The sequence below is a fragment of the Bubalus bubalis genome, chromosome 3, assembly GCF_019923935.1.
Source record: "Bubalus bubalis isolate 160015118507 breed Murrah chromosome 3, NDDB_SH_1, whole genome shotgun sequence".
NCBI classification, from domain to species: Eukaryota; Metazoa; Chordata; class Mammalia; order Artiodactyla; family Bovidae; genus Bubalus; species Bubalus bubalis.
The window spans coordinates 40,839,488-40,850,631 of NC_059159.1; the positions used below are offsets into that span (position 1 = coordinate 40,839,488).

Below are 11,144 nucleotides of genomic sequence, written 5' to 3' on the forward strand. Positions count from 1 at the left end.
TTACAGTTTTGTTGTTTAGTTAGTAAGTCATGTCCGATTTTTTGGCAACCGCATGGACTGTAGCCCACCGGGCTCCTGTGTCCGTGGGATTTCCAAGGCAAGAATACTAAACTAGGTTGCCATTTTCTTCTCCAGGGATCTTCCCGACTAAGAGATGGAGCCTGCATCTCCTGCATGGACAAGTGGGTTATTTACCATCTGAGCCACCAGGGAAGCCCAGTACCACCATCTAAAAGCAATGGTCCATTCAAACAACCATCTGAAGCTGCTGGTCTCCAAAAACCAGTAACACTTTCTCTTTCAGGGAAATAGGAGTGATTTTTATTTTTGCTAATATGCATTTGCTGATTTCTTTAAAAAACAAGTTTTCATCAGTAGTATCATAGAAACAAAGATACTTTTTCCAATTTTTTGGTACGGAAAATTTCAAGTATATACAAAGTATATAGACATAGCATAATGGAACCCCATGTACATAGCAATCACACACTGGGTTCCAAGAAAACTGCAATAACCATATTAAGCCATTGTTCAACTTATCATTTCCCAAAACTTATTTGATCACAGAACCTTATTTTATTTCATAGAAAGCACTTTGGGAATATAGTGATATATACAAACCAATTGATAATGATTATATTCCAAAATAAAATTATTAGAATTTAATTTTGACAAGAGGCATTCCATGCAATAGGAGTCATTACTTAATCGAGTTATTAATTTCTTAAATTTCTGGGAAGTATACCAAATTATTAAGATTTATATTATTATTAATTATACCTACTGTTGGTTCTCTTAAGGGCACCAGCTTAATCTGATACACTTAGAAAGGTTGGAAAATTGAAACAGTATTAGCTTCAACACACTTTTGCCTTCTCTCTTTCTCCCCCCTGCCACCACCCCCACACACAAATTATAGCTTTAATCTTACATGGTTTAAATATTTTTCCATCAAAACCTTGGAACTGATTAGCTCATTCATTTTATAGAAAACTTACACCACATAACCTAAATGGCAAAATTAGCCCTCATATTGTCATTCCCATCAGCCAAGTGAGACTTAATTTCTATTAAAAAGAGATTGGCATTTGTTATTTGGCTATGCTGCTGCTGCTGCTGCTAAGTCGCATCAGTGGTGTCCGACTCTGTGCGACCCCATAGGCAGCAGCCCACCAGGCTCCCCCGTCCCTGGGATTCTCCAGGCAACAACACTGGAGTGGGTTGCCATTTCCTTCTCCAGTGCATGAAAGGGAAAAGTGAAAGTGAAGTCACTCAGTCGTGTCCAACTCCTAGCAACCCCATGGACTGCAGCCCACCAGGCTCCTCCGTCCATGGGATTTTCCAGGCAAGAGTACTGGAGTCGGGTGCCATGGCCTTCTCCCCATTTGGCTATACCCGAATACAAAATATAAAGTTTTAAAAATAAAATAAAAAGGGATGAGCTTTCAAAGAATCTTTCAGCTGCACTAGATGGCATTCAGAGATCCCCCGTCAGGGATCAAGCTCGCACCCCCTGCAATGGCAGCACAGGGTCTTAACCACTGGACCACCAGGAAGTCCTGAGACTGGCTTTTAAAACGTGTTTGTAAGAATGATAATATGCATTCCTGGGACATGTTTATTTCTGAGTTGCAACTCCAAGACTAACAGATAAGGCAGAGCCTCACCATGAGATGAAGGCTGGAGTGAAATAAGACACCTTCACTTTCAATAGCCCTTACTGACCTCTTTGCTTTACCCAAAGGGACTTTTCCTCAGGGAAGACAACAGTCTGAGATTGAAGAGATGTGGGTGGTCATGTGGAATGTCGTCACTCTGACGGCCTCATTTTCCAAGATGTTGGAAGTGAGGACCTCCCAGTGCAGGCGCTCTTTGCTTCCACCACCATGACCATTTATGTGCAGGACCCCGTGGCGCACACAAAACCCACAGGGGATCCTGGTGCCCAGATGCCGTGTTTCTAGCTGTCCCTTTGCCCTACATACAGGTTTTTCCAGCCCAGAGCAGCATATCACAATAATAATCAGGCTGGGTTGGACTGAGGCATGGATTTCTTCTGCAAAATGGGAGGAAGGCAATTTGAAAGGGTAGGTTGGGAGGGACTGGCCTAACACCGACACTCACAGGTGCATCTCAGGGCAGATCGGTTTGGGGAAAGAGTACGCAAACAAATTCCCTAAAATTCCAGAGCCCAGGAACCCCTTGGAAAATCTTCCAGGATAATGCATACCCCAGTCAGAAGTATTATATTATTAATTCACAATCGCATCTCAAAATTTCTCAAGAGGACGAGCCATTGTTCTCACTTTTCTTAACCCAACATTACAACTTTTTTAAAAAAGAGCAGCATCTCTGAGTTTTTTTAAAGATAATTTATTATTAAATGAAGAAGTCATAAAGCAAAATGGAGGGGAACAGATGTCAAACATAAATTTAAAATATCGTTTTCATCAAATACTATTCCTAAGGTTAGAAACAGGAAATGTATCAAATGAAGAGGTACTTAATCTTTTTCAAATGCCTGTGATTTCAAAAGAAAACCTTTCTCTGAATATATAGATCATTATTACACAAAAGATTAAATTTAAGAGTCTGAGAAAAGAGACTTTTTAACTCATAAGTAAACGACATTTCCCAGACACCCTTTGGAATGTTTGTTTTTAATCAGTGGGTTTTAAAAATCATCACTTCCACCTTGAGAACTAATATGAATCCACCACTGATCGATGACATTCAATTTACATCTTCACCTGCTTCCTTTTTTGCAACTTTCAGCAAAGCAGATTTGGAGAAAAAGAAAGGATTCGAGAAAATTGCAGTTGGGTCCCTGGTGGATGACAAAATCAAAATCTGCTTTTCCATTCACACGACACATCCACAGGCACTCACTTCTACTTACTTTACTGACATATTTCATATCAAAAAACCTCACATGTGCATCTCAACACACGGCCGCGTTCAAAGATGAATGACGTTCCCTCCCACTGGTCTTTCCAGTCATGCTGCCCACGACATTATCCTGAGCTCGTCATGTGTCTCCATTGGGCCAGAGCAATTGGAATTTTCTTTCTCATTGTTGTTTGAGTTGCTAACTCATGTCAGATTCTTTTGCAACTGTACCCTGCCAGGCTCCTTTGTCAGTGGGATTTCCCAGGCCAGAATACTGGAGTGGGTTGCCATTTCCTTCTCCAAGGGATCTTCCTGAGCCAGGTTGAACCTGCATCTCCTACACTGGCAGGCAGATTCTTTACCACTGAGCCACCAAGAAAGCCACGGGAATTCTCTTACCATAGTTTAAAAATTACATTTATCACGTGTCTTACATGACAAGCTTATGAAGTCAGAGAGAAAACGCCATTTTTATTCATAAATGCTGTGTCACTCTTCCAAAAGCAGGAGGCATTTGCTGCTCTGCATGATGAGAGGAGACTATGGGGTTCTGGGGTGCCCCCTGAGGGACCCCTGCTGAGCTTCATGGTGGCAAACTTGGGACCATGGAGCTGATTGCACGTTCCACGGAAGGGATGCTTCTAGTCAGGCGCACAATTGGACATACTGCTGTTAAATTTGAGAAAGACAGCAGACCATTTAGCCCGCTAGGCCTCTGATGACTTCAAATGACAGTGATTATCGTCACACCTGCTCTCCTTTGAACAGAAGTCCCGCTGTGGCTCCAGGGTACCCACCGAGCCCTCAATTCCGCTTTCAGGACAGATGGAAGCCATCAGCACAAACCCGGAGATACAGTGGGAGTGCGCGCTTCCAGGACTGCAAGCACCTGACATCGTCTGGATGCAAAGGAAATACCCACGCTTTTGTTCTCTCCAATATCAGAAGAGCAAAAGCCATCTGCCACCGTCTTTACTCAAAATCCACAGGGATTGGCAGCAGGAAAAAGTCAGGACCAGGTGAGGCAGGGTGGGGTGGGGTGTGAAGCAGGGCAGGCAAGAGGCTGAAGGCCAGAGGCAGCCTGGCCTCCGTGCCCTCCTGGTCTGGCCCAGCCTGTGTCCCTACTTCTGTGGGGCCCCATCAGCTAAATTCACAGTTTCTTCCATTCACACTCAATGCCATGACTGTCACATTAAAAGGAACGCTTGAACATGTACAGTCACCACGGCACCCGGGCTTTGGAGTTTGACTTGTGACATCACTCCCGATATTCAGTTCGCCTTTATTTCACTTGGGTTGGGGGTGGGGTGGGGGGCAGATTTCCTTGCTTTTTAGCTTAGAGCTCAGGCACCAGCAAAATTCCTGCCATGCCGACCCAAGGTTGCTGGAAAGGACACGCACCCTGATGAACCAGATCATTAGAAACATCTATCTCCCAGTGGGAATCAAGCCTTAGGTATGGCCGTTGGCTCCCACTGTGAGTAAAGTCCCCCTTGTGGACTCCCCCAAAAGTGTTTTCCCTAAGCAGTCTCTCAAAATGCTGTTTCTCTCCAAAGGGGCCTCTGCTATGTTTCACCTTGTGAAAAAATTAAGAAAGTATTTGGAAACCCCAAAACACATACCAGGAAGAGTTAAACAAGCTTGTGAAGACATCACTGTTGTTTAGTTGCTAAGTCATGTCTGACTCTTTTGTGACCCCATGGACTGCAGCCCATCAGTCCTCTGTCCATGGGATTTCCCAGGCAAGAATACTGGAGTAGGTTGCCATTTCCTTCTCCAGGGGTCTTCCTGACCCAGGGATCGAACCTGAGTCTTCTACATTGGCAGGTGGATTCTTTACACACTGAGCCACCAAGGAAGCCCCAGTGAAGACACTGTCAGATGCCAAAGGTTCAAGGCACTTTGCTTGGAATCAAGCTTGGAACCCACAGTGGAAGGAACTGGAACCAACCTGTTACCCCCAAACTCAGCCGCCAGTTGACCTGACCCCACTGTAGAGGCAAGAATAGGGTGAACCTTTTCTTTCCTTCTTTCTTTCTTTTTTGAAAGGCATCTTATATTGTGATTTGGGTTTTTTTTCCCATATCACAAAAAAAGATTGAGAGAATTCCAAAGAGTTATAGTTAACAGGAAATACAAATAGAAATTAAAAAAAAAAAAACAGAATGGAACTCAACTCTCCACAGATTGAACCCATATGGGTGTCACAGCTCACTGAATTAGCACCACTTCTGTGGTAGTGAAGACACCCGGGGCTGAAATTTCTTCAAACTCACTTTTTCCATCTCAGGGAGATTTTCCCATGCTCTTCCTCAAACAGACTGACCAATGGGGGAAGCGCTCCCCCTCCTCCCTATTTCAAAGTGTGGGGCATTTTCCTTTCTCTCTAAGCCATTCTTTGATTTTCTCATCAAATTGAGACTTCGGGGAAGCTATGTAGCAGCAAACTAGGAAATACACTCCCTTTAAACACAGTTGGAAAAAAAAACTGTAAAAACCGAATTCGCTGGATAATTAAAAGCTACTGTGACATTTTCTTTTCTTCCCCAGGCTGGGCTTAGAGGTATCTCTGGGTTAGACTGTTCTGGGGCTAGAAGGACATGCAAGGGCAGCCTGGCCCAACCAGACCGGCCCGGGGAAGGGGGCCGGCCCCCCGGAGCCTGCTCCAATCAGTTCTCCTCCAACAGGTAATCACCGCTCGCGAACTCCGTGGCTTCGAGCTCCACGCTGGACAGGAACCTCCTCAGTGTCTTGCGGCAGTTGTAATCCAGGGTGGTGGTGTAGACGGTCTTGGGGTACTTGGGGTAGACGATGGTGGTGCTGAGGAAGCGGGTGGGTTTGTGGCGGGGCTCGAAGCGCACCTCCGCCTTGTAGTTGCGCCACGTGCTACTGGGAATGCAGGTGATGGTCTGGCTGCAGGAGGCCACCGCCAGGCCCAGGGGCAGCTGGACGTCGTCAATGAAGTGCCTCTCTGAGTCGTACTTGACCGAGGACGTGTACCTGGGTGGGAGACACAAGGCCGCGTGAAGCCGCTCCTCGGAGCTGGGGGCACAGGGGTCCCTACTGTGACCTCAAACCTTGAGATGCGGTGACTCTGGGGAGAAGCCGCATGGAGTTTATGACCAGTGCTTACCCTGTGGTCCTTTCTGTTCTAAGCACTTTACTTCCAGGATCTAATTAATTAACCTTCCCAACAATGCCGGAAGAAGGAATTGGGGTTGCAGATGTTAAGGTCACAGTGAGAGGGAGCATGGAGCTGGGGCCTCTATGCAGGATTCCCAAGTTCACCTGCATTTCTGCTCCCCACAGAATGGAGTTGGCTCCCACTGACTTAAATTTTCAGACTTTGGCCAAATTACTTCCAAGCCTCAGTTTCCTCTTTTATATATATATATATATGCTTATATAGAAGTAATATATAAATTTATATATTATTGGGTCTTAGTTGCAGCTGCACTGGATCTTAAATGCAGCTTGTGAGATCTTAGTTCCCCGACCAGGGGTCAAACCTACACTCCTTGCATCGGAAGCATGGAGTCTTAACACCAGGAAAATCCCTCCTTTCTGAAAAAGGTGCCCAGCATAAGTGGGGAGAGTGTTTAAATAGCAACTGCTATTGATGGGAATGATTATATAACAAGGCAGATTCTCCTGTCCACGAGGGGTGAGTCGTTTCTCTGTCCTCTGAATGAACAATCATCTCTTTAATGAGAGGAGAAGGGAACCCAGACATCCTGAATGCTGGTTCTGAAAGCTCTCTGATAACCGAATCCTGGTACTGGGGCCACCTCCACCTTCAATTTGGAGACCCCTCAGGCTCAGGGAACCAGACGTGACCTTATCCATCAAAGCTTTCCTTAAAATAATTAACATCCACATTCCTCAGCAGCTACTTTATTATTATTTGTTAAGTCCTTCTTGGGCAATTTGGGAGGCTTTTTTTGGAAGCAAAGCATGAATTCATTTGACTTCCTAATTATTGCATCTTCCCAGTTACTGAAACATGTACAAGCATCACACATAGGCACAGATAACACCACTGCCCCTCGCCATCCCCTACCCACTGGTCGGGGAGTAAGCATCAGCAGTCTTTTCAAAACGAGTCTGACGGGAACATCTATTCTCCTTGGGCAAGTAGGTTAAGGGGTTGGGGAAGCTCATGTCATGAAGTCATGTCCCCATTTGGTTCAAAATACAAGCTCTCCAGGAATAAAAGGCTGAACTGCTCACCTCCAAACTGCTGAGTCGCCTTTGTTCTGTGTCAAAGGGTTCTTTGTGTTCATGCAACGAAAATCCAGCTATAAAACCACTAGTTACCCAAAGTAAAATTCCTTTCTTTAAAAAGATGTGTCTTTTAACAGAGCCTTTCAAAGGCTCTCTGACCCCAGATGAGCCTGGGTAAGATAAATTCCCCGAGGAAGAACATTACTTGCCCAATGAAATCAGAACCTGAGACAAGGTGATAGCACCTTGATGCTGGGGTGGGGGTAAGATGTGGAAAGCAGCTTCTAGAAAGAGGAATTCAGTTCAGTTCAATCACTCAGTCGTGTCCAACTCTTTGCGACCCCATGAACCGCAGCATGCCAGGCCTCCCTGTCCATTACCAACTCCCAGAGTTTACCCAAACTCATGTCCATTGAGTCGGTGATGCCAGAAAGAGGAATTACTTTATTACAAATACTTAAACATCTGACGGCCATGATAAGGAAAACATAAAAAGCAAGCTGCAGTATAACACAATCTCATTTTCATTTTAATAAGTGTATCTATATTCAAAAGGTTAGAATACAGAAAGAACACCCCAAAGAGAACTCACCAAACCTTAAGAGTTTAGCGCACTTCTGTCATTGACTATTTAAAAAAAAAAAGCATTAATTACTGGAATCAAAAACAGAAGTGAAATGAAATCAGTGCCCACTGTATTTACCTTACTTCTGTTGGTGGTAAGGGGTCAAGCTCCACTCCTTCGCCAAAGGACAGGGGGCATAACCTTGGTGAGCAGCCGGAGCCCAGGGGGTTGGGGAGAGAAGCTGGATTCTGCAATGATGGAGAATGCAATCAGACCACAGGCCCATCTGACGCTTTCCCCACAGAATTCCTGGTTCTAGCCTCCGGCTGACGGGCCCAGCTGTGATTTTGTGGCCCTCACCGGGAAATGATGCCAGAGAAGGACTGATCCACAGCAGCAGCAGAACATGGACAGCTGTGTTCAGATCTCGGGTCTACCATGAAGGTGCTGGGTGCCCTCAACAGAGTCACAGCCTATGCTCCATGACCTTCTCTGCACACCCGGGGTGGGAGTGGGGGGTCCCCTTCCACCGATGAGGTTTCGTGAAAGGACGAATAGAGGAAGCAAATCTGAGCTCAGCATTGTGACTGCGGCCAGTCCCCAGGACTACCGCATCATCGCACAGAAAGAAAACCGCCATGAACTGGGGTTTTGCTAACCAGAACCTTCAATTACGTGCCCCCAGCCCTATCACTGTCTCAGCAACTCTTCAGAAAAGGCCAAAACCAACAACAAGAAACACTACCAGGGATTCTTTTTTTTTTACACTGAAGATTCAGTCCAACTTCCCTCACGTCCTCTGCCTCTGGGGCCGCCAGATCGACACCCAGCCAAGATGGAGGAATCTGCAAACTCACTGGAAAGGCAGACACCAGAAAGTTCTCTATGGCACCTTCCACTGTCCAGAAAACTCCAAGAACCAGAGCACGGCATCCCAGGGGTTCACCCTCTTCCAGGCTGGTCAGGGCATTGGGCTTTCTGATTCACCAAGCAGCCTGAGTCAGAGATAGGGCCATCCTCCACTGAGGTGCTCGCTTTTCTTCGCCTGATCTGACTTGAGTCAGGGCTTCTGTGTTAAGCCAGCCAAAGGGAGCAGCCCTTCTGGGGTAACTGGGAGCTGTCATTTTCTTTGCCTGGTTTGAGAAAAGAACCTACACATGGGCCAGGACATGGTGGTGGCAGCCCCACCCCTAGGGCTTCCAGGAAGCAGACATTTCTCGAAGGTTGACTTTAAGACTCAGGTCACCAGGACAAGGTGTCAAATAGGGGGCATAAGGTGGACATACAAAAGCCAAAGGGTAGCAGGTAGGTCAGGGAGAGGTGGGGGTCCCCATGGTCCAGCCCTGAACTCAGGGTCGGGGGGAGGAGTTTAATAAGCCCTCACTGGGGCTTGGGAACTCAGGTCCAAGTGTCCGGGCGGAGCTTCCAGAAAGAGCCCCCAGCAATTACGGGGGCCCTGCTCTGTCCACAGACACTCCTCAACCTAGGGGTGCCTTCCCAGCAGTCCTGGGGGCTGCAGGACGACACAGCCACCGAGAGAAGGCAGGCGACTCTCAACACTCACGCTGCAGCCTTCTTCCAGGTGTCCACACAGACACTGGGTCCTTTTGCCCTGTCTCCTCTACCTCCTCATTCCTGCCGCCAGCACTCTCTGAGCACACGTGTGCCCCAGCGCAGGCTGGGAGTGGGGCGGGGCAGCAGGAGTCAGACTCCTGAACAAGGTACCCACCAGGGGGAAGGGACGAAGTCACAGCCCCTGGCATGGCTCTGGGAGGCATCCAGGAAGACTTCCCAGAAGAGGTGACAAATTGGGTCCCGAAGGGCAGCCGGCAGGGGTTTGATGGACTGGGTGTTGGAGAGGTAGAAGGGGAGAAGCACGCCAGAGGGAGGGAGCAGCCTCGGGGGCACAGGTGTGTCCATCTGCCTGTGGTCAGGGGACGTGGAAGATGAGGCTATAAAGGGCCAGGCGGCCAGGGTTCTGAAGGCCAACATGGAGCCAGTGGTGCCTTCTAATGGAAACTAGAGAACACGGTGATGTTCATGGAGAGACAGGATCAAGAATTCCACGCACCAAAGCGGGTGGGTCCCTCAGAAGCAGCAGCTCAACTGACTAGAGTCAGTAGCAACTGACTACTTCACTCAGGGAAGAGGGCTGCAAACAGCCATCCCCAAGGCTAGGGGCGGGCTCAGAGCTCCGAGCTTGACTGTAGGCAGGATGTGGGTCCCTTGAACTCTAGGTAAAGGCAATAAACACTACCATCTGAGCGATTCCTAAGGTACTTGCATTTTCTCTTTAAATAAAAGTTTTAAAGTAAAGTAAAAGGACTCATCCTTGAACGTTTCCACCCACCTAAAGGCTTCCCACCCATCATGCGCCAGATACAGGTTAGGTGATGGGCCAAGAGGGGCCACTGATCTCAAAAGGTCCCCTCCAAGGCTGCTAACAGTGCCCTAAAGCTGGCCCTCTTTGCTCAATGAATCCGGGAGTGGAGTAGATCCCTCTCCCCAAGATCTACCGGGAGTGGGGCAGGCCCGTCGGAACCACCTGAGCGGAGGCAAAGCCCGGAGAAGCCTGGGGTTCCCTCTCGGTGTCCCAGGACCCCTCTGGCCCGGCCAGGTCAGGATGTGGTCAAGCCGCAGCCTGGCAGCCCCGGGGGCCGCCACCCCGAAGAGAGGAGGCGGCGGCCCGCCTCTCCCGGGGCTCCCGCGCCTCCCAGGCGATGACAATTTTCCAGCCACCGGCTCCAGCTGGCCAGGCTCTCGCCGCGCTCCCGCCCCGGGCTCCCGGCGCTGGCCACGCCGTCCCGACGGGCGGGCGGCGGCGCCCACAGCGCGCCCCGGGAGGGCCAGCAGACCGCCTGGGGGTCCGGCACGGGGTTGGGGGATAGAGAGGATGGGGGGGAGGGAAGGGGCCGGGGCGGGGTCACTTACCGGGGCCGCGCGGGAGGCCGCTGCGTCTGGCTCCAGTGCCCCCGGGGCCGGCGTGCGCTCCCCGCCGCCGCCCCCGGCCGCTGCGAGCGCCCAGTGGCTGGGGCTGGGGCTGGGAGGCAGCCCCGAGTCCGGACTGTCCAGGACGCCGTCGCCCTTCTTCTTCGTGTCCACGAGCTCGGGCACATCCTGCAGGCTCAGCCGGCCCACCATGGCGGTGCGCGCGGCGGGGCCGGGGCCGCTGCCCGCCGGCCGCCCTCCCTGCCAGCCGCCCGCGCGCAGTCCGGGTCCGCCGGCCGCCGCGCTCCCGGGCCCGCCCCCCGCCCCGCCCCGCCTCGCCCGGGCCCGACCCGCCCGCGGTGGCGGAGCCTCCAGGCCAGGCGCCAGGGGCCGCTGCGCTCCTGCCTTGCGCCGCCCGCGCTGCCCTCCGCCTGGCCTCTCAGCCCGCCGCGAGCGGCCGATCTCAGGCTCCGGGGGCGCCGACCCGGGACCCCCGCCCCAGCCGGCCGTCCACCCCGCCGCAGGCGGACACAACACC

The 11,144-nt window shown here is 50.0% G+C and overlaps 1 protein-coding gene across 1 annotated transcript; it reads right to left on the reverse strand.

Moving 5' to 3' along the window:
• Window positions 1-2,353: 2,353 nt before the first annotated feature.
• On the reverse strand, window positions 2,354-10,905 carry RFLNB (refilin B). Its single transcript, XM_025280911.3, has 3 exons — window positions 10,610-10,905; window positions 7,817-7,926; window positions 2,354-5,889 (listed from the first exon to the last, which is right to left on the reverse strand). Exons 1-3 carry the CDS (start codon window positions 10,817-10,819, stop codon window positions 5,559-5,561), a joined length of 651 nt encoding a protein of 216 aa, XP_025136696.3. The 5' UTR covers window positions 10,820-10,905; the 3' UTR covers window positions 2,354-5,558.
• Window positions 10,906-11,144: the final 239 nt, after the last annotated feature.